Source organism: Rhea americana, unplaced genomic scaffold (genome assembly GCF_003343005.1).
Source record: "Rhea americana isolate MKP2758 unplaced genomic scaffold, rheAme1 scaffold_163, whole genome shotgun sequence".
Taxonomy (NCBI): domain Eukaryota; kingdom Metazoa; phylum Chordata; class Aves; order Rheiformes; family Rheidae; genus Rhea; species Rhea americana.
In genome coordinates, this window is record NW_028185739.1 from 732474 (window position 1) to 756513 (window position 24040).

The 24040-nt window shown below is 43.9% G+C and overlaps 2 protein-coding genes across 3 annotated transcripts in view; both read right to left on the reverse strand.

Moving 5' to 3' along the window:
* The window catches only part of KLHDC8A (kelch domain containing 8A), a 15758-nt gene extending 14857 nt beyond the window's left edge, over nt 1-901 (reverse strand). The window contains exon 1 of one of the 2 annotated variants that reach the window (XM_085300372.1): nt 825-901. The gene's annotated coding sequence lies outside the window, so the exon portion shown is untranslated. Of the gene's footprint in view, nt 1-153; nt 274-824 lie in introns of those variants that run through there. The other variant, XM_085300370.1, reaches the window with a different exon arrangement.
* Nucleotides 902-11219: 10318 nt separating this feature from the next.
* LEMD1 (LEM domain containing 1) lies at nt 11220-24034 on the reverse strand. Its single transcript, XM_085300379.1, has 8 exons — nt 23895-24034; nt 19469-19637; nt 19061-19192; nt 17941-18014; nt 16963-17050; nt 16143-16249; nt 14695-14780; nt 11220-13536 (listed from the first exon to the last, which is right to left on the reverse strand). The coding sequence occupies exons 2-8, from the start codon at nt 19617-19619 to the stop codon at nt 13278-13280; spliced, it is 897 nt and encodes a 298-aa protein (XP_085156505.1). The 5' UTR covers nt 19620-19637; nt 23895-24034; the 3' UTR covers nt 11220-13277.
* Nucleotides 24035-24040: the final 6 nt, after the last annotated feature.

Consider the following 24040-nt stretch of genomic DNA (forward strand, 5'->3'; position numbering starts at 1 on the left):
AAAAGAAAAGAAAAAAAAAAAGCCTCCTCGACCCACTTTTTCTTTTTGAACCTGAGCTCGGCTTTGTGCCCGGCTGCACATCAGAGCTGGCCCCGCGCTCGGCGCAAGCGCGCGCCCCCCGCGACGCCTCCCCTGCCTCTGCCCCCTGCTTACCGCTGCCCGGCGGCCGCCGGCTCTGCGGCTCGGACGGCGGGGGGAGGCCGGCCGCCCCCGCCGGGCGCCTGCACGCTCCGGCTCCGGCTCCCTGGAGGCTGCAACGCTCCGGCTCCGGCTCCCTGGAGGCTGCAGCCCTGGCGAGGAGGGAAGCGAGCGGCAGCCGGGAGCAGCCCGGGGTGGGAGGGGTGCGTGGGAGGGAGGCGAAGGGCTCGGCGCAAGGAGAAATAAAAAAAAAAAATCAGCATAAATCCGGCAGCCCTAATCCCCGCTCCCTACAGGGGACGCAGGGCGGTTAGAGCGAGCGCGCTCCCGCCCGCCGCGGCGAGCGCTCCCTGCGCGGCGCCCGGAGCCGGAGGGGTGCGCGTGCGTGCACGGGACTGCCAGACCCGTGCTGGAGCCTTTTATGGCTCCCCACGCTCGCACAGGACGCTCTGCACCGGCGCTCTCCCTCCCTCCCCTGCAAAACCAGAACTAGCAGAAAAAGGGAGAGAGAGAGAGAGAGACAAAAATAGAGGAGCAGGAGCTGAAAAGCAGGAGCGGCTTCCAAGAGGACGCAGAGAGCCTCCCGCGACGCCGGCGTTCCCGGGGGCCGAGCGCGGGGACGCCGGCTGGCGGGCTGCCCGGCGGTGCCCGCAGCGCCGTGGGGCAGCCACGCGCCCACCACGCACCTGCACGGAGGGTCCAGCAGGAACGGTTTTGCTCTCCGCAGCCCCGACCCGAGAGAGCTACAAGAAAATTGCTTCTTCTGAAGCCTCGGACGTGGCATTAGGACCACCTTGGGCCACAGCTGTATCGCAGCCGTCGTAGCCTTCGCAGGAGCAGATGTTTCCCTGCCTCTTGGTCCTTCCGGGCTTATGCCTCCCTGACCCGCCTCTCAATTCTTCTCGTAAAGGTGACGTGGGATAACTTAGAATCTGGAAAAATCATTTCTGAGCAGGAGACCAAAAAAGAAAGRTCCTTTAAACACATCTTCCATCAAGTTCCAAAGCTCCTTCCCAGAGCTGAATCTGCACTTCAACCCAGCAGATATTTCTAAGCCTTCAGGATACTCCCTTAACTCCGAAAATCCACAACGCTCAGGGGTTTTTGCTGCTGCTGCATGTCGTGCTCATACAGCTTTCCCCACTGAACAGGGCTGCGACCACGCGTGGTGCTCAGAGCACCCAACGGCCACCACGCTCAAGCAGCCGGCAGCGTTTGAACCTGCAGCTTCCGGAGCCGAGAGCACCAGGCTCTTCCATCGCAGAGGGACTCACTCATCTGGTCGCCAGTTCCCAGCAGCACGGACCAGCCTGGGAGGGTGATGGTCTCCAGAGCTGGCCTGAGGAGGGGTCAAGCTCAGCGCTGGCTTGTGAAAGGCCCCCAGGCATTGACCATAAGTTCAGCCCTGTAGTGATCCAGACAAGGTTTACTCTTGCTGATAGCTGATGCTGGTCTAGACAGGAAATTATTTTCAAGCAGCTCTAGCCATAAAATAAGAAAAATGAGGAACTCAACAAGAAGTTGAGTCAATGACTCTACATAAAAGCAAATTCTCGTCCCCTACCAGCTATTTTAATCTCCTGTTAGCTTTCCAGTGGGAGGATTCAATTTGCATTTAAATAAAAACCTCAAGCACAGGGCCAATCTAACACTAAAATGTTCATTATAGAGGCATTTACCTCTTAAGATATCTAAAAAGACCCCAAAGTGGATTTTAACGGGGGCTATTAGCAGTCTGGTATTATTGGACACTTAGTATTTGTAAGTTATTATTTACCAGACTGCTTACAGATCAGTCCAGATAGCTCTAAACCCAGGGCTCCAGCAAGTCTGCAAGATCCTTGCTTACAAGCACAGAGGTGCAAAACTGTCACAAAAGGTCTTCTCAAACCACAGAAGACCTGACAGCAGAGAGGTCAGATTTACAGGGGGAACAGAGCCACAGGGAAGGAGGGGAGAGGTCCCAAGCAAAGCCAAGCAGCTGAGGACAGGCCAGTTAAAGGAGCTGCTGGCCAGCCGCAGGGACGGCAGCCCCAGTCCTTCCCCACGATGGACTGGGCATCGACTCAGAGCAGCCCCAACCCCGTTAGCAGCCAGAGCCCTGCAGCGGGCAACCCTCTGAGTGAGGCACCAAGAGGTGAGCCCACTGCCCACCTTCAGCCTTGGATTGAAATCAGATCAATAGAATGGGCAAATGGAAACTAAAGTTCGCATTTCGGTATTAAAATAATAATAATAATAATAAAAGCCTTCTGTTTGGGGGAAGAAGAAAGATCCCTGTCATCCAGACAGACCACACACTTTCAGGAGCAAAGACTAACAGGCCTCTTCTGTTTATGCTACTCTGAACAAATGAGGTCCTGAGCCAGGGCTGTCAGTCCAAGCATGAAGATGCTGATGTTTTATTCCAGTGGCCTGGCCTAGTTGCAATTTGTTTAATAGCAGCATTTCCACCAGTGTTTCCATAGCAAATGTTTTGTTTTCTTTAAGGATGCGGTAAAAGCTGGCAAGATGCTCTATGTGAGGGCCTACTTGTAGTCTTTACTTCTTGAATCCTCTGTTATGGAGATTTGGTGTGTTGCAAAGATCATGGGTACAGAGGAACATGCAACTAAGGACAAAAGGCAGGAGTCAAGTTTTTATGCCTATTTGTTTCCATGTTTCATATATGAGGTATAATTATCTGCCTGGGGACTTCACACAAGCTAGTTTCCAGCTTGAAGTGGAAGCAAACAGAGCTGATCCAAAGAGCTTTTTAAGAAACAGAATGCTCTAGATAAAATGCACGATTTGCACATCTGACCTGTTTCGCAACAAGTTCCAGCAGTGAAATTCTTAGATCTTTGTCAGTCTCTCCCAGTGATCAAAGTATCCCTCCAAATATCATTATACAGCTTATTACAGTCTGTGCTAATGCACTATTGAATAAGTTGCTAGGAATGAGGTTGAACTCAATGGTTTTAAGAGCTGTTCAGAAATATTTCTGAACAAATTCTTTTCCATTACTGAGTGGATCTCCAGCACATTGACCACATCAATCTCAAGCTTGCCACAAGACAGACAACCTCCCCATATTGTAAAGATGCTTTCAGTGATATAAAATTAACTAGAAATTAATTCAAGTAAAAATATATATATATATATTATTGCAACTCTTAACACAGAGGATCCTGAACTCACAGCATCGCTAAGGGAGCAGTGGGCCGCCATGCCCAAGCCGCAGCTGAGCGCGCTGCCAAGCCGGGCCACCCTACAGAATGGTCTGCAGCTGGTTCTTGCAGTCATTAAGCAGTGCTTTCCATTTTAAACGGATAGTCAACTGTGGTTTGAAAAAAAACCCATTAAAACCTGACAGCAGGCTGGTGTTTCAAACCATTTGGGAGCTCCTGCTTTGGGCTGGGGTCCAAACAGGGCTTTGGCTCAGGACACTGGATTCTGTTCCAGCTTTTAAACRTTGCTGTTTGATCTTGAGCCCTCCATCTCCCTTTTTTCTTCCTGCTTTTTGTCTCTTTCACCTGTTTTGTTTTTGCTCCCCCCAATCTGTCCAGCACCTAGTGCAGCGAGGTTCTCGTGCAAGCGGGGGCTCCGGGTGCTTGCAGGAACACGACTGACTGAATACAGGGAGCAGAAATGGTGCAACACACACCAGGGCACTGGTAGAGCTGTGCCAGGAAGCCTTGATAATCCATCCCCACACTCCTACGCATCTAATGCTAATAACTTATTAAAGCATATACCCTTTCATCTTTGTAAGCATTTTATTCACCCAAATAAAATGAAGTAAACCCAGAAGAGCCCCTTGAGACCTTTCACTTGCCACAGAGTCATTCYTTAGATTAATCCAAGCAGGCTTACCTTCCCACGAAGAAAAGGCTGCACCACGTAGACATCTGCAAAAGAAATGAGAAACAAAGGCAGGGGAATAAGGTGGGTTTAAATTGGATGAAAGAATTGAGACAGGTACAGCAGCTCGGCCATAAAACCCCAGGTGCTGGGTCCCCGACTGCTGGCTTGCCTGGTGGATGAGTCAGACCTGACAAGCTGAAAAATAACCAGCTCAGAAGAGCTGAGCTTACGTAATATGCTACAGAGACACGGGAGCCTTCAGACACAGGCACACGCTGGCTTCACTCAGCAGCACTATGCCCCATCTCCGGCTGGTCCTTTCCGCAGCTGGGGACCTGCCACAGTGTCCCACCTYGGCAGGGGCACTGACACTCTCCTACCCGCAAACCACGATGGAAACAGAGCCACCCAGAAGATGAGAAAGTTCAAACGTGCCGCTACAGCCACAAGAAAAGCAGCGTTCAGTCCACCAGCACGTGCTGCTGAGTGTCACCTGAACTAGGGAGGCAACGAGAAGCCACCTACGAGGGAGCTGAGGTCTGCTCCCTGGGATCGGCTTAGCTGGAGCCTCCTCCAGATAGGAGTCCTTTCACGGCGTTATCCTGCGCAGAGCACAGCACAGAGCACTCGGGAYGCTCCGAGGAACTCGCAGGATGGGGGTGGCCTGGGCAGACTGTAGATTCGTGCTTCAGAAAGGGGAAGGCAACTTTCCAAGCTGCTCAGAAGCGATACAGGAGGAACGGCTGTTACAGGTTAAAAAAATGCTAATAATCCGGAAAACCTGTAGCAGCTTTCTGCAATTCAACATCAGTTTCCATGGGAACAGCAGGAGAGGAGTTGCTGGAATTCCTGTAAATTACACAAATAAGCCAAACAGACATTTGTTTTCCCTTTCCCACCTACATGCCTTCCGGTCCAGCCAACTGAGTCAAACRGACACAGTAGCACGGGCAATTCTTCTCTCAGATGTTTTTTTTCTAGACACAACAGTGATCCGAAGAGAAGCAACTTCCCCCTTCTCCCTGGGCATTCAGGCCAAAGGCTGGGCTTGGACATGCCCTTGGCCAAGGCTCAGCTTTTAGCTACTGGGTAAGGGGTGAACTTCACAGCACGCGTTGGCTGTGAAGGGGCAGGTTTGTCCCCAGCATCATGCTGAAGCAGTTCTCCCAGCCCCCCTTCCACTCTTGACCGGGCCCCACTCTTGCATGTTTGGGGAAGGTGGGTTGAACTGCAGCAAGGAGGCCAGGAGGTAAAAGAAAGGGAAACAAAGAATTATCAGCTCCAGAAACCCACTGAAGGTTTTTCTTTAAGAAAAGATCGGAGTCCTGTAGATAAGGGGGAATAATGTGCAGGGGGGCAAAGCGATGCCTGTGCATACCTCCACGGCCAGCTGTGGCTGAGCTGAAGCACATCACCACTTGGAGCTGGTGAGGACCAAGGTAGGCCACACTTCAGCAGGAGCAATGGAGGGCAAGGCAGGGGGRCTAGAGAAAACACTTAGTCCTCCCCTGCCATTTCTGTCAGAGATTTGGCAGCCTGACAGTTAATTAACTAGTTAATTAATTAATTCTTCCTCCTGCAGGGCACCAAGCTGGTTGTAGTGCAGATAGTCACCTTAATATGCGGAGACAGAAGGCAAGAGCTTCAGGATCTCTCAATCAGAATAGCTAACCCACGGGGAGAAGCCCACCAGCTGCGCCCGCCCGTTTGACGAACGCAGAGAGACATCCTCGCAGCAGAGACGGGCACTTCGGAGAGGCAGCCGCCGGGAAAAAAAGATGCACACGGTAACACTCAGAATTAGCTACAGTTCGCAGCATTTCATCAGCAGCACAGAAGCGCCTTACGCTGTCTAACTAGTTAGGCTGCGCGTGCACGTGGCTTTGCACACCTTTTGTGAAAAGGCAAAACACAAGTCCGTGTTTATTTTCACTGGAAGAAGCTGTTTGCTCCTAGGGAGAGGGCTTGTGCAAGAGAGCGGAAACAGCCGATCTCCACGCAGACTTACCAGAACGTCAGAGTAAACCAGCGGCTTTCTGCTCTCACAAGCTACACCTTCCCTGCGTTCACTAAGAATGTTTGTTAAAAGGGAAGATATCTGCCGCCCTGAGCAGTCCAACAAGGGTCAGTACACGCCGGGGCGGAGTACAGCAGCGCCCTGGGTTTTCTGCAAACCGTGCCTAGCCCTGCGAAAGGGCTGAACGCCTAAGCAAGCAAAGGCACTGGGACAGCTGCGTTTTGTTCTCTAGTCTTCAAAAGAGAATTAATCATTCAGGGCAGAGGCAGCAGTCAGACCAGCCTGAGCAAAGAAGAGATTTGCAAAGGGTGAGGGGTGCAGGTAAAGAAAGTATACAATTCTGATTTGCAATAGAAAACAAGTTAGGTTTTGGTGAATTCATACTCTTCTCTGAAATTTCCTTATTCCAAGTTCCCTAAACCACTGTATTTAAACTGCAGAGAACACCATTTCCTTTCCTTTGGGTGTTAAGCATTTAAACATGTTGTGCTTTAGAAGGACAAGTTTCCAAAATGAGAGTGCTTTCAGAAGTCAAGATGCTTTGTTTCAGAGATTGTCGTAACGAAACATTTCCATTTCTCATGACCTGTCTTCCTCCTCCCGTTTCACTGATCCCCAACGCTAAGTTTATAGACAAATGTGCTAATCTCTAGAAACTTATTTTTGCCTATTCTCCATTGGGTTTTGGAAATTCTATTCTTGGTTCAATCACTCTTGTAATGAGTCACCAAAACCCTTCTGTGTCCATCTAGAAATGGCACAATAATTTGTTCCCCTGCCAGCTTGGCTGGACCTTGACTGYTTTGCCAGCATCTCTGCTAAGTCTGTCCCTTATATGCTCACACTCCTGACAGTGGCTCCAAAACTGATTCTYCACCTGCAAGATTTTAAGCACATTTGCATGTAGCTAAAGCCCAGAGTCAGGAGATTCTGAACTAAGATCACTTCAGCAGCAAGAAGAAAAAATTCCCCRAGAAGAACAAGGCAAATGCAGAAGGAAGAAGAGACCATCTCATCTGTCTAACCAATTCTTGTCTTTTGCAGTTTCTACTCCCCAGACATCCAGAACCCCAGCTGCTGCCCATCCTGGCAGTGCCTGAGAATATAGAGATACATTACAGGAAAGCTGATTATAATTGACCTTATTGCTGCAGCACTCCAGCTATTCCCTATTTAGCAACCATTTTGCTGTCATTACTCTCCCAGAGCTATTTCTGCCAAGCATAGATCCTTGCTGACAGGTCTCTAGTGGAGGAAGCTGCCTTGCATAAAATTAGAGACATGGGGGAGACAGTTTTAGAGAGCAACCTGCCAGCCATCAGTGGGGGCTCTGAGCRGCAAGGGAAGTGCTGCCCTAGATGCCAGGCATGGGTTAGCTCTTCAAGCGGAGGTGGTGGGTGGTAAAAGGATGTCAGTTCTTCAGTAATCCTGTCCACCCCTTCGAAGGAACTCAACACAGCAGCRTAAAGGGGGCTGGGGAAAACACTGAGAAGTTAAACAGTTCAGGCAAGACAAGACAAGAAAGTGCAGAACAGCAATCTGAGCAAATACTTTCCCTGCAGCCATCCCGGAGAGGTACCAAGTCCTATTCCTTTAAAACCAAGGGTGCCACACATGAAGGTCAGACCCCATGACCTACTTTTTGGATCACACCCTACTGAGTTTTGCTTTAGGAGGAAGGATGGAAATACACTTAGATTTTCAGCTTCTACATCCTGGATAGAGAAGAGAATCTAGATCAAAGCAAAACCCACACGTTCTCTCTCAAGCCATTCAGACCCAGCTTCTGCAGAAGTCAAACCGTGGCACCTCTGTGCGCTGAACAACAGCCCACCAGCAGGAGTCACGAGGATGGGGCTGCAACACTGAGCCAGCCCAGCAGCAGACAGTTACCCTCAAAAAATGAGCAAGCATTTGCGCCCAAGATAAAGGGGCTGGTAGACTTGACATGCAGTGAAGCAGATGCTCTGATGGTTCAGCTGGACCAAGCTGTGGGAGTATTTGGGTTGTCACTCAAGTGTCACAGGATGAAGCATGGAGCAGGGCACCAGAGGTAAAACACTGATGCAGAGCATCAGTAAAAGGATGAAGTGTCCAGAAACATGTCTTCTCCYATGCCTTCTTTCCAGCTTCACTTTGCTCCTCCCGCTCTGAAGTACCCTACATTTGGATTAAGACTAATAGATCAAAAATGCATAGTAATGAGCTTATGAAACAATTCCTCCCAGTCTAAATCTACTGGAACACGTGATCAGAGGAGGAAATTGGTTAGTCCCCAAAAGGATTTTTTCATGATGGTAGCCTACAGGACAGCCGAGAGGTTTGTCATGATACAGCACCAAGTCTCATGTCCCATAAGACCTCTTACACATCATTCCTCAGCAAGCATMCAGCACTCTGACAGAGGATGCTCAAACATCCTCACTGCCACTGCGCTGCATTTGCTTCCCCTCTCCCCAGGGTTTTGGGCGTAAGTTGTTACAGGCTTTGGTTCATTGTGATGAGTTAAAAAAAAAAAAAAAAAAAAAAAAAAAAAAAAAAAAAAAAAAAAAAAAAAAAAAAAAAAAAAAAAAAAAAAACTCTTCTTCCATTTAAAAGAGATAAAAACAAGATTTTCCTCGAGTTCCTCATCTGATAAGCGAAGGTGCTGTAAGCTTACTGTAATCAAGCTGTCTAGTAGGAGACACTGCAAGTCAGAACTCATACAGGTGAATTTTCAAATATTTCACAGAAACAGAACAAATGAGGCCTCAAYAACAACATTATCTTCAAAGTTGCACCAAGAATAAAGTTGGCCCAGTCATTTCACACTCTGTACTGAACTCTATTACAGCCCAAGTTTTGCTCTTGCCTGAGGAGATCTGTACACACTCTCGCAAGGACTCCAAGTGAGGCACGCAGTCTCTAGCAGGTTTTTTTTTTTTTTTTAAAAAAAACAACTGGTCATTAAAAAAAAAAAAAAGCAGGCCACCCTTTCTACAGCCCAGTGGGAGAAGTATTTCCAAAACATGGACTGAACAGAATGGAGGAGAGATGAAATGGAACAGGCAAGTGATAGATTCACACTGCAGGGGAGAGAAGAGGTAGATGCTCTGACAAGCCGGGGCTTCCCCTGAAACCAGCAGGAAAAAATAGGTGTCAACAGCTTTGAGAAACCAGACCCCACCACGCACAGGTGCCACTGGCTACTCTGATTGAATCACTGCCAGAGGGGTTCAGAGGGGGAAAGCCTTGTCACATCCTTTAAATAGTTTATCTCATCAGATGTTTAATCACTTTCATAGACAGTTCTTTATTAAAGAGCCAACTGATGAAACATTTTGATGTAACCCACCACCCCCTTCTACTCAGTCCAACCACGTTGTTCTTCCACTTCGCCTCCCCTTAACACCAATCATTGAAGCTGCACACGCTCCGAACTGCACACCTGCATCTCTCCCTCATTCTGCTACATCACTCCAGAAGACATCTTCCCTTGCTCTCTCCATGCTCTTTACCCAGTCTCAAGGCTTTGAAACTCCCTAGGACAAACTCCTAATTGATACCATTGCTACTTCAGTGGAGCTGAACCACTGCAGATGTAACCCATCCCTCCAAAGAAACCTACACTCTCACGTAACAAATTCCTCCTTTAGAATATGTTCTCCTAACTCACTTTTAAGGATCATCATTATCTTTCTATACGTTATGCTATATGAAGATTTCATCCTTAGCATCAGCTACAGGTACCAGGTTGYGCAGGCTCAGAAGAGACCCTCTACACACATCCCAGTCTCAGCAGGACMCACAGGCTATCCAGCAACATTTGACAATATTACTCAAAGTTCTTACTAGCAAATGACTCATTAATGTTCCCTGCATTCATTTCAAGGGCTCACAACTATATCAAACAGATTAAAAAAAAAAAAATCTTATCAGTGCTCTCGAGCACTACCACTTCAATAAACCCAAGCCTTGTATGTTTTACACCTACTGTAATAGCTGAATTTTGGAGTGCTGATAGCTTCAGAGAGGTACTYAGCTTTCTGCGGAGCGGGTCCATCCATTTCTAGAATGGTCTAACACAACCTTGCTTCCAGAGGAAGTCTGAAATCTTCAGCAGCTGTAGACTCAGCACCTTCTTCCCCCATTCCAAGAATGAGGATTCTACCTGACATTTCTGCAGAGTTTGGCTAGATTTGTTCATCAGACTGGGCTTGAGCTYATATTCCAGACTCAACAGTAAACTTTTGTAACCCCTGGCATTAAGTAGGACCACCACTAACTGTGATGCTCTGCTTTCAGCCACTCACTCCGGGGTAACTAGGGGAAGACAGCTGTACTTGGAAATGCCCGGCCGTGTTATATGGTGATCCATGACTTTATCATTAGCAGTCCCAGCGCAGTTCCGTTCCTGATACCCCATTTAGTACATAGCATGCAAGAACAGAGTAGCAYTGCATCCTTATTTTCTTACCTCGCCTCTTAGCTACCAATGTTAGCTAGGAAAACAAAACTGTAGTTACTGCATACATTAGAGGTATTCCCTCCTGCAAAGTAAATACTCCTTATAGCTACCATTTTCAGGGGCTGAGATTACAGCGGATTGGCAGGGTATAGGAGTGGGGCACAACTTACCTTCTTGGTGCCTGGCAGTACCTACGTGTTCGTGTTGCTGGTCTGTTCAATAAAGTGAACAAGCACAATAGGTGCTAAGGGACCTGGGGTGCTCCACTCCCCAGGGAAGAAGGATCAATTCCTATTCTGCTCTGGCAAGATCACTACATTGCCATTTTCATTGCACTGCGCTGGGAGAGACTTGGCACAAAGTGAACTCGTCTGTGGGTGGAAGAAACTGTCTCCCCATTTTGAGCTGAGAAAAACAGACTTTAGCCCAAATCTGATACTGACAACGCTTGCAGCTTAGCACAGGCTTCCTTAAAGAAGGTCAGCTGGTGGCAGGGAATCAACACAAGTTGCCACAGACTGGGAGGAAACTGGGGAGATCTGTCATCCTTGCACTCAGCAAGCCTACCTCCTGCACTGAAGAAGAGCTAGACCAAGAGCTGCTTTTCCAAGTGTGCCTTGAGCTGCACAGCTAATGTCTCCATAAGCCTGGTCTAGTTCTCCCCCACTCTCCTCCCCCTCCCTTTTTTTATTTTAAGAGAATTGATTAGGACCCTTTGCCTTGTAAGTATTTATATAAAAAAGAAAAGACCCAATAAAATAGTGTTACACATCAGTGTTCATTTTATTAAAATATCAGAACTGCACATGCCCTTCAAAACAAGGGCACACACCCCCAGCACATTGAAAAGGAAGAGACTAATATTTTTGATGCCCATTGCCAGAACAGTTTCAAAAAACATCATCCCTGGAGCCGATGCTTTATCATTCTCAATTGAAGGGATGAAGCAGAATAACTCACTAAGTTATGGATAGTAAAACAAAAAGGAAAATACACATAGGCACCTTTCAGTGGCCTCCAGGTAAGTTAGCTAACGCAAAGGAGAAGGTACTCCACTCCATYTTTTACTAGCCTCTAACATGTTCAAATGAGAGCAGCCAATATTAACTTTGCTTCCAGATAAGAACAAACCTCTAAAGTTAGTGTTAATTACCTGTCCACAGCGGCTGTCTACAGTGCGCTGCCCTTGCTTTCCCAGAAAGACTAGCATCTAAGTTCCAGGACATAAAAAGGCTTTAAGCTGAGCCTGTAACCAACAAGGATCATATGTGACAGTCAGTCTCAACTGCCTCAGAAGATACTGAACTTCACACTAGCATGGGCTGTTAGGCAGCAGCAGGCCAGGAAGAATGACATGACCGCACAGCCCTCCTCCTCAATCCTAAATAACCAAATCCAAGCTGATGAGTATCAACTGGATCACTCGAGAGTTTTTGCAGGGGAAACTAAAAATAGCTAGAGCAAATAAGCAGAGTCCTCAACTGTGAATTAAAACAAAYGTGGTATAATCAATTATTTAGCACCAAAGCAATTGCACCTAATCTCATTAATATAGTAATCTGAAACAGCTGAAGATTATTTTCCTGTGAACACAAAACCATGCAAAAACATAATACATTCCAGCTTTCATTGCACTTGCTAAACCAGAGAAGGCACTTCATGAAGGAAACATCTGAGAATACAGGGCTAACACCACATCTTAAAAATAACAACCGGTTTACCACTAATCCTATAGCCTCAAAAGTGCTATAGGATTCAAAACTCCTCTCCATTTATTATCATTTGTCCTACTTAGAATAGAGGTAACCCCTTATGTCACACTAAAGCCATATCCAAGATCTGAGGTAGAGATTATGAAGGGCACACATCTTAAAGATAAAGCAAAATGACTTAGAAGAATTAAGGAAGCCACTCAGTATAACACAATAAGCAAGTGGTGTGATATGACTTATACAGGAAGGATTTTCCTCTTAAACCAGAGCATCACACCTAAGGATATCGAATTCTCTTTCCTGGCAAAATGTCAAGACTAACAGCAAAAAAACCTAGCAGTTTTTAAATCAAATGGCTACAGCAGCTTTAGGGTGCTTCTGTATGTTCCTTCAGATTACATGTCAAGCTCGAAGTATTGCATTTCTGCTATGAAAGGAAGAGACAATAAATGGCCTCAGCTTGATCTTAACCCATGAAACACTCTAATCATTTAAATCTTAAATGTCTGATTTATGAGAACATTACATTCAAAATTCAGGTCACCTTCAGATGAAAGGTGGCATGCCACCACTGAGAGGCTGTCACTGCCACTGTACTCTTTTCAGTAAGATTTTTAGACTTGAAGCAAGAACATGCAATGCAGTAAATCCTCCCTTGATCCCTCAGGGCTTGTATCATGCTAGAGGCATTGCCTCTCTTGCCAGGTTGGCAAGCAGCTTATTTCCCCTGATCTGTAGCTGGTGTTGCTCAAATACATGATGGCCAAAGCTCAGAGAAGTCAAAGTTCTCAAAGACGGAATGATCCCAGCCACAGGCAACTGAGGAAAAACCCGCAACCCTTCTGAGGGAACAAACTCTAGCTGGGATACAAAGTGTGCATCTACATGTGAACTTGGCTTCAGCAAAGAGAARAACAGTTTAGCAAGTCACATTTCCAAGAATGAGCCATTGTATACAATGAACACTAAGCAGAGACAAGTTGCAGAGTTCTTCTCCCTCCTACTGGCCTTTTAATTCACTACCTGAAGAGCATGTTCATAAGYAGCAGGGAAAGAAGTGCAGTCTTCATTTTTGTAGTCATTACTAAGTACTGTGTACGACATCAGGACAGTGCTCTTATCCTCTTCCCAGGATGAAGTTTATGAGTGGATTGTTTGGGTCAATCTCCATAGTTACATAYACAAAGAGCACAAACACAAAGATGGCAAATATCGCAACCCTTACAGGCATTGGTATCAGACTTCGAGAGGTCTCTTCCTGTGCTACTCTTGTTCTGTAACTGTCTTTTTCCAGTACAAACTTCTCCTTTTCCACTTTAAGTGTTTCCATAGCCTGAGCTGTTGACTGCTCATCCTCCTTCTCTGGTCTTTTCCTGCTGGGATTATGAGAAGAAAGATGTTGTTTCAGATAACTCAGGACTCATCATTAACYCTAGAGAACCAACATCTGTTATCTTCTAGACATACCACACAGGCTCTAACAGAAACCTATCACGGGGTGAAGAAAAGGARTCATTCAATTAGGACAAAATAAAAAGCCAAAGCAAGTCCTCTAGTTATAAAACAAAAATATTAGTTTCAAAAGACAAAGAGGAGCCTTTTGAGCATGACATGCAGAGGGAGAACACAGTGTTGCTCAACACCCGTACCATACATTATATCTAGGGAAGGGCACCTTTTAGGAAAGCTCACTGCATCCTAATTACCAAGAATGTCTCCAGAGAGCATTTGCACATGCTTGCTATTTATTGCTGTAGATTTGCTAGCAAAGTGGGCACACTGTTCTGGATAGCTTCTAGCTAAAGCAAAACCTACAGGCAAGGACCCCTTTTGTTTCAGGTGCTCCCAAGCAACAAGACAAGACTTTCACGCTTTTCTAACAGCAGCAGGAGATGGAGTCCCAATGTTCACTCTCCTGTCTATGCAAAACTCTTGACAAATGGGATTTTTTTTTTTTTTTACAAAGCTGTAAAAGGGAGCTGAAACCTGAAAGAGTCCAAAGAGTCTACCTAGAGTTAAAGGAAGCAGGCCTTTTCCCTCCCCACCTCCATGCCAGTTGTGTCTCAATTTAACACGCTCTCGAAACAGGTTGTACTGAAACGGCATCCCCTCAGCCAGCCACTGCGTGTTTTTCTGAGCACTGAAGAAAGCGCTCTTCTGGCTTGGCCCATCGGCACAGGCATCGTCTTTGCTTTCAAAACCAGAGAAGGGCAGAAGTTGCAGGATGGGGGAGAGTCAGTTGTGCAGCAGTTTCTTTGCTGTTTATGATCATATTGTAGTGGGCTCTCAGACACCTCAGRTGAAACGAACATTGCACTTAAGGCRCTCTTCAACTGCAGAGTGCCTTGTCTATCTAGYTGAGAAAYTGCTGGAGCTAGAGCTTTCTTTTCTAAGCAAGAACTTCCGTAAGACCTGTTCTTTCAGAGATGTTACTTGGCAGGTAACCATGAAGGAGTTTCCCCAAAACGSCAAAACAAGCCAAAGGGAAAAAGCGGCCAACAAAAAGAGGAAGAGACAAGCTAAATACACATTACCTGATACCTATGGGAGACCAAGGACAAGAAAACCATATCTCATCTGTGTCATCGTTGCCAGTTCCATCACTAGATGTTTCACCTGTCTGATGARAGAATAATGTTCATGGTGAGAGATTTAACAGGTTTAAGGCAGRAGTTCTTCATTTCTAGCAAGCAAAGCTACCAGACAACTGAAAGAACAAGGTCACCTTAATTTCAAGGGAAGGATGCTTCTCTTTGCAATCCTGAGGTTATCAGGACAAGACTAATGAGAAACAGTAAATGCATGTCAGCAATCGCAGGAGTMTAATAAGAATGGTGCTTCAGAAATAACAAACACCATGTTATTTCTTGATGAGAAGCAAGTCAGTGAATGGAAGCTGCCTTGAAAAAATCTCATTTAAAGYGGATCTTTCTGCAGACAGAACAAAAAACAAACACCAAAAACCCCACACCTTTGTGAAGTACTTAAAGGTTAGTTGCCTGCAGTCTACTTTGACATGGATGCCTTTGAAATAGTAATTGATGTTCAGTATGTCACTGCATTCTTGTCTGCTGCTTTCTGACACTAGTGGGAAAAAAATACTATTTTAAATAGATCCATTTAGYAAGCAATGCACAATATACAGTACTTTGCCTCCAGACACATCATCTAATCAGAGCAGCTCAACGAGCTCATTTGTATGCAAGAAAAAYGGTGCTATAATCAACATCCCTTTTACTTTAATGCTCAAGGATCTCCCTCAGGACAGGAGTCCTGTTATGCTGGGTGGCACAGAGACAAAAACACTGTGCTAAAGTGACTGTCGCCAAGCCATGTAAAGATTTACCCATTGTACTTAACATTATGCAGRGTCCATTTTCCAGGATCGAAACCAAACCAAAACTGCATTGCAACAAACTATTTATGGTTAACAATATTATAAGAGAGTTCAGGCAAAAGATAACCTAGAAAATAAATATTACCTTCTCAGAATCACCTGCTTCAAGATGATCCCTTACTGATTTCTAAGCACTACATGGAATTTATTCCCCAACTACATCAAAAAGTTTCTACTACATATTTTCTTCAAAAAGGCATGYCATCTTCTTTAAGATGGCTATCTTCCAGTCTACAGACTATGCCGAGAAGGAAATCAAATGCCTCACGAGGAGCATCATGCCGCGCTGACAGAAAYCCTCTGATATGCAAACTCACTTGCTCAGAGGTAGCTCGGGATCCTTAYGCTGCACTGTGAAGTATACCTTAGACAGACTCAGGTAAGACAGAAGACTTCTGAAATTAAGGYAGAGTAAAAGACCAACAGAGACACATTTGTAATGCTGTACTAGTAGAATCTCATTCTGATCTGTGACTTCTAGTACCATTCGGGCTGGGACCTGGTCTGAGGATTGCAYGTCGGAGCATTTTGCGGTGAGAGAAAGGGTAGGAGAGGTAATGTTACAAGCTAACAGCACCRTAATACCTTTATCCTGCGAACAGCCTTGGGACTGCTGGGGGGACTGCCGCCACCTGATCGCTTTTGTTCCTGTGTTCGACGTACTGGCAGCTTATCCTCTGGCAGGATTTGTTCTAGCTGTTAACATTTTTCAGGACAGACATTTGTTAATGCAGGCTGCAGGTACACAATTAAAGCCTCTCATGGTGAGAGTTGCCACAAAGCACCGAACATCATACAATAAAAATTATGTTCTTTCCAATTACTTCTATAGATTTAAATAACTTTCTTGCAATTCTTCCACTTGTGACAAGAAGTCTGCATCTATAGTTACAATGCAAAATTGATTTAACAGAATGTAACTAARAGCCTGAAATCATTCGCATTCCAGAAGCGTGGAGAAAAGCAATCCTCTAGCTATCAGATGACTAATTAATGATAAAGTAGAAGCTATGTACTTTATCCTTCATTAATAATCTTTTATCTACTTGTTTTATATTTAAAAAAGTGTGTATGTGTGCACACATGTATAAAATATGGACTATTACAGAGTGGCACCAATGAAACACTTAATTGCCATTAGCTAGCAGTTTCACAAAGGGATTATTCTTATGAATATTATCAAGTATGCATTGAAAGCTGCAAGATCATACAAAGAAACAAAGTACAAGTAAGTAGAGTTTAATGTTCTGTGCCATAAATGGACCTGGCTTCCTGCATTTATCATTGCTACGGAGTCAGAAGTATGACATAACAAGCAGTAATGGAAATCCAGAAAAGTTCTCCTCAAAGATTCATGAAATGCTAGATGCAAAGGCACAACAAGATATGTAGCAAGGACAGATACTTTCCTCTGCCATTATCTTAGCAAGACTGTGATCTGCATTAGGTGACAGAAATTTCTTGTGGCGTTCAGGCACCTCCAGCTGTGAAGGCTATAAAGCAAAAGAGAAAGCAGCAAGAAATACCAAGAGAACACTAGTGACTTTGACTATGTTAAAGGTCAATATATTTTCAAACAGCATAACAAGAAAGGTTTTCTCCAGTATGGATGTGATAGGATAACCAAGTTCAGTAAATACATATTCTTTCTTCCAGCTGTTTCCCAATGCTGTAAGATGCTGAAGAAAACTATTTCCACCCAGATTTCCCTTCTAACTCAAGGGGCAACGAAAGAGGTAAAATGAAGCATGGCTCGAAGAGCAGCTACCATACAGGAGAGCCAGCTTAGTTTCCTGAGCTACTGCAGACTACCTAGGTAACCTTTGGCAAGCCACTTGCAGCTCCATGCTACAGAGCTACTTAAGTCCAAATTGCAGGTCTCCGTTCATAAAACATGGAGAAAAGCACTTCCCATCACAGAGGTGTTYTGAAGACTAATGTAATAAACTACCCAGTATCCACTTCTGTGTGAGAACTGAAAATACAAGGAGAAGCTATAGATCCTAATTTTTATTGGTACTGATTTTTATTACAGTGGTAACCCTTTTAAACCAAGTCATTATTCAACATACACAACACTAAGGACTGCATCAGAATCAACGTTGCATTTTAAATACACTGCTAAATCTGTATCTGTAGTTACTTGGATGCCCCAAAAAATAAACTTGACACACACTTAAACACCTTAGCTGGCTAACTGATAGTATACAAAGCTCAAGAAAGCAGAAGGCAGACCACAGAAGCATGCCGTAATTAACTGATTGGATACAATTGCTACATTTGTCATGAGGCTAATACAAAAAGCATCAGTTTATATTAACTTGCAGTTTCCTTCATTTAGCTGCAGATACATAAAATATTCATGCATTAGTAGATTACTTACTTCACAATAGCCAGAGGCACAGGCTGCTGTCACTTTGAAGTCTTTTGTTTCAAGGATTATGTGAGTATTTCCCTCTGAATGATAGATGGGAAAAAAAAATAAGCAAGAACTAAAATGGGTGAATTCCTCCCAAATATCTATACCAGGTTGCATAATTTGATACTTTTAAAAGCTACAGTTTAGGCCATCTTTACATAGTGCATTGCTTTACTATCCTCTTTGCAGTCACTGGAACGATGGTTGGTTACGGATGAGGTTTGTGTGCATGTTCAAATGGCTTGCCACCAACCAAGCCAAACTCCAGCAGGGACCTACAGAACACAGTTACAGAAATGGAGAAACAGCAAAGCCAGCAGCAAGAAGCAGAGCTGTATGTTGAAACACATTCAAGTCTCTAAGCTAAAGAAGTGATTAAGAGCCTGTTCATCTGGTAGGATCACATACCAAAAACAAGTGAACAGTCAAGTTATCCATCCACAAAGCTTAATACAGTAAAATCAGTAAATAATCTTTTCCTTTAAATCATTTTCAATCACAACACAAAGAAGCTGTGTTTGAACCAGCTCTGCTTTTGTTATGACAGCTGCTATACTGTCACATTAGTCCGATGCACAGCTGTTGGCTCAGTGTTTTTTCAAAACACATCTAAACTGCTCAGGATTTTGGAATTCTTCCTTCAAAGCAGCAACAGAAGTCACCCTACCAAGCTAATTGCTTGAACAAAGCTAGATATTCATTACAGTCTGTAAAATAAATGGGAAGCTGGCTTCATCTTTCAAGAGAACTTCAAAGGACATCACTAAAGAGAAAAAGGAGGAAAACCATTCAGTAAAACTCCCCAAAAAGGATTTGAGTTTAAAATACCCAGTGTTCTACTTCAGTAAAGAGACTTTTGTTTTCTTCTAAGATTACTTCAAGCACCTTGATAGTCCCATAGGAATTCCAAGGCAGATCAGAAGCCCATTAGTTTCTGTAGCCAGTGAGAGAGTGGTCACCAGAATTATTTTCAAGAATTTCTCTAGTATGTAACTTGAATTGGAAGATGCAGATAAATAACAAAGCCAGGTATGAGTAAAGACTCACACTTTTTTACTTTTAGATTCTAAGATTAATATTATACCTTGTTCTTTTTGATCTTCATTTTCTGAGCCCTGATCAAGGTGTCCGGTTTCATCTGGTTTACCATAGCAGGCTGGTGTGCTTTGATCTATCAACTGCAGAAGCTTGTTTTCATAAAGTGTCCTTGTGGAAGCTAGAATAAATAATCCAGAAAACACAAATGTATCTGCTAAAGTTGTGGAGGCATCCAAAGTCAGAACTTAACAATCCTCATTTAGGAGAATGGCTGAAAACACAACTATTTACTTTAATGGAGCTGATTTTTGGAGTCACACTAGTCTTTCAGTATTAGATCAACATCCTTTACCTTCTCATTCAGCCTCTCCTCAACCACACCCAATTAATACTTATTAGGTTAGGTCTGATTCGTGCATAAATCCCATCCAACCATAATTGCTATGGTGCATACGCAGTATTGGTCCAGGTTTGGCTCCATACAAGATGAGCTGTTCCTGCAGTTCGCTGTCACTCAAAYGTTGAACATCAAGTTCCTCTGAGTTGTGTTGGTCTATGTCTTCTTCTGGTTGTTCTATCAGCATGCCAACCATAACCTGGGCCATTGCTTCCCAGTGCACAGCCTTTGAAGCAAGAGTTCAGTACAAATATTTACTACAGTGTGAAAGGCATCTGTCAGCTTCATAAGTCTCATTTGTCTATCAAATATAGAAGTAATTAACAAAATTTTGGGATTCCTGCCACTGTTGGAATGGTTTCTAAATGCCTGGCACTTCCATCCAAGGAAGATTTCAACACCTACCTATTCAGTCCTATCATACAAAGCTAGACAGCAAATTGTAGGTAAGAAATTGCACTTAATTGATGAATATGGGTAACAGACAGTTATGGTTATGTGTAAATAAAAAATCCACACAAATCAAGAGGAATTCTTCCAAAGCAGAAGTAAAGGATTTAAATATGCTAGCCTGCCATATCACATCTACTGGAATGAATCATGCAGCACTATGTTATTGGCACAAATTACCCAGCCAGTGAGATATATATGCCCATGTGGAGAAGAACCAAAAATCCCTCTCAGCTCAGATTTTTCGAAGCATTTAAGACCTCGGAAACAGTTTGCCCCCTTCTCTGTTCTCTTGGTTCCAATCTCCTTTATTTGTTCACCCAGAGTAAAGATATCCCATCTAGATACACCAGTCTAAGTATGTACACACAGACCAAACACAGGCAAGTACTGCTATCCGAAATAAGAGTTAGATTGCCTATGCTCATTCAACATATCAAAAAGGCATGTAAGAGCTGCAAATCAAAGATCAGCTTTGTTTGGGCTGCTTGAATACAATGTGTTATTTTCAGCAATGCTCCTGCAGCACATTTCCATATATATTACACAGATGAAATGAATCATTTCTACCACAGAAATATTGTGCATGACCGCATGCAACAGCTGCTCTGTCATGCAGTGGTCTCTTGTGACCTGGTTTTGATTATAACATGTGCTATCCCAATTACAAAAAACCCTCCAGAGATCAGAAACTGTGTAAGGGAGCAAAAGCCTTCCCCCAAAACCACACCTCTCCTTTGCTTCCCCTTCTAAGGCAAAAGGCTTCAGATTTGATCTTYATGCCTTTCCAGATTGCTTTCTGGAACCATGCTCCTTCCCTGCTCTACTAGGGAGCAATGCAACTGGGACAAGATAAAATGAAACAACTTCAACACGTTCACTTAGTCTTTGTTTCCACTGCTGGGTGGCCAGTGGTATCTGTCTCACAGGACACAAAGTCCAAGTCATGGGTCTATACAAATATTAGTAGCAAATACTCAGATGAAAGGTGATGCAGAAAGATGAGGTTTTATATAAACAGAGCCCAAACAGCATCAGCTCTCTCTTCATTAGCTCCTGTCTGAACATTGGCAGWTTTCCCATTAATTTCTCAACACCTAACCAACATCAGAAGAAACCTCAGGAGCAAGGCAGGAAGCCCTGGCAAGCAGCAGCAAAGCTGCTCACCTCTGGGCACCATTTCAGAGACCTAGGTTTACCGGCTGACAAATACAGAACAAAAAACCCAGAYAGGCACTGCCACAGTGGATCACGACTAGAACGGATAACGTAGATCTCCAGGTTGTGTTGGGGTCCATTTAACCAAGGGCACGGAAACTATCAGGAACCTCAGCATCAAACGATCTGGAAAAATCTAACCAATTCTCAAAGTACTTATAAAAATAAATAAATAAAGGCCTTAGTCATCTCTTGAAAGTTTTTATGCAGTTCATTTGATTAAGAAATTACAACTTACCTGAGTTGAGCAAGATACAAGCACTTCATCCTACTGTTTTTGTAGCACATGGACTGTCACTACAACCCAGTGGCACATTACAGGATGATCAAAGCCATTTGACCTGTTTAAATGTCTGACAGTGCAGGCCTAAAGTCTACATTTAAATTCACATTTTTCTCTAGTGAAATTAAAATAACTACATAATAGTAAATTTGATTTTCCATGGAAATTTTTCTCCCATTAGCACCATTCTCCCATAACATACTTTTACCTTACTAAGCTTAAAGCTAACTCCCTAAGACCACCATTTCAGTTTGAAGCGATGATGAATTTGCCCTGATCAGAAAGGAAAGTCGCTCTCCACTGCTGCAGCTCAGCTACGCCGGCACAAATTCAGAGGAAGTGGACATTCCCCAAAACGAAGYGGTCTGGTATTTCAGAGGAATCCACTTACCTCCTCACATGATCAGTAGAGACTCTGGTTGCTAATGAAAGCAGGAATGGATGGCAAGAGGGTGCCCTCTTCCTAAGAGCCCTTACCCCAGGATAAAACCTTAGCAATCAGTCTGTGAGATCACAGATTTCCACAGCAACCAYGTGAGGTCAAGTCAGATTATGACTTCGCTACTGGCTAATCAAAAAAACTTCACTTAGGAGAAAATCCTTCTACTGGAAACAGAAGCTGAAAAGTCCTTGGTGTTTAAAAATTTGAAGTAACTTCTTTCATACAACGTAAAAAACCCATACTGTGGAACTGTGGATAGAGGACAGGTAAGGGACACTGTACAGCAGTTAAGGGAATTCAGAGGAATATGAAAAAATAAGAGACTGGAAGGGTTTTTTAAGGTGGCAAGGTTACAGGAAATACAGATGCAGAGTAGAAACAGGATGATTATAAATAACAAGTTTGGATGACTATAAATAACAAATTCCTTCAGGCTGATTACACTAAAAAAGAAAAAAGTCTTCTGAAATAAAGATCAAGAGACCCAAGGCTTGAAGCCTTTAAGAAATAAGGCCAATCCCTGGAGAACACACTACAGAGGGATGTTTGTACTGCAATACTCTCAGATACCATTACTGATTGAAGGTTTGGGAAGAAAATCACGGCATATCCAATTTTAAACACTAAAAGATAGGGCAGCAGAAAGTAAAAGCCATTTTCAAGTGCTGATATTCCCTCAGCTATTGTACTAACCAAGCTCACTGAAGCTAGCTAACATTAGAACAGTTTTTGGTGAGTAAAACATAAAAAATACCTTCTGCAGAAGGCATTAGAGAGCCTTTTATCCCCGAACAGCCAGAGGTATATTACTAAAGATTAAAAAAAAAAAAAAAAAAAGCACTTACTAAGCAGCTGGCATTAAAATCCACCTGCACGTAAGAGGCCTTTTGGTTAAGTAGTATTTTTTCTCAAAGCAATGAGCAGATACTCAATAACCTTCACCCTCCTTCGTATTAAGTCATCCTGTTTGMTCAGCATTGAACATTTCAGTAAAGGTATCAAGCAAAAACACAGCTCCCTCCGAATGTTCCTTGTTTCAAAAGCAGCATGAGAAATAAGCAAACAGGACACAGGTATCTTGGTAGCAAACTTGCTATCTAATTGAGAATAAAAGTGTTAATCAGGAAATCCTAAAATCACATTTTCCTCAGGAAATTCCAATTAAATGCAAAGAGGACTAAGACTGTATACTCACTTCACCTATGAAGATATTCCTTAAACAAAATAGCTGTCCCAGCAAAGACACATACAACTGTCTGAAACCAGGTTTGCTAGGAGCCCTAACTATTGAACAGCAACACAACTTTAAAGAGACATAAGATGAATATTCAAGTTCCATTTTTTATGCTTTTAAGGTGTTACATTAACCTGCTTTAAGCACTTCCCACAGAATGATTAAATCCCAGACCAGTTACATACACATTTTCAATCAGCAGCCATACAGCGAACACACAGTTTGTATTTATTCAAGCCTATGAAGTGAGGTTTAGGCGTATATTGCAGTCATCCGCTGAATAGCTTCAATACAGCRTATTTCAGAGAGCACACTGCCACAGACAAATGCTTTCAGATATAAGACCTTTTTGCTCAACCGTTTTCTCTTAATTAAAATCCTCTCCATGAGGATAGTGCAAGGCAGTAAATAGAAAACTCCATTTCTATTTTAATCTGGTATGATTTTTTAAATTAAGGATAACCTTTGTGAAAACAGAAGCTCAAAGCATCATTTGTATGTGCCATTATAAAGCAATGAAATTCTGTGGAAAATCTAGTCAAGACAGATGCAGCCAAACAGTGAAAAAGAGACGAAGTCTAAAGGAACTCAGGTGTAAAAAACCCACCATCTTCTCAACAGGTTAAAGTAGTCAGGGTTAATGACCACTAAGAAGTTTCATCTAGCCTGTAAATCAGACTTTGCTTTTACTGCTCCCTCCAGATCTAAAGCAGTTTAAAACAAAGTGCTGCAAAGCTACAGGTGGCACAGTCCCACCAGGGTAAAGTCAAGAAAGAGTTACCTAAGGGGCATTTGTTATCTGTAATTCGAAAAACTAGTCCAGCTCACACACGTGCCCCTCTCATCCCACGCTCACCGCGCAGGACTGCCCGGTCGTGCTCCCGTTACCGGCGGTTCAGCCCCGGCATTCCGAGTCCTGCGTGTCCACGCTCAGGGTTTTGAGGAGACTGGACGCTCTCCAGCGGCACCAGAAGCAGCTGAACTCCAGCAGCTTGGGAAGTT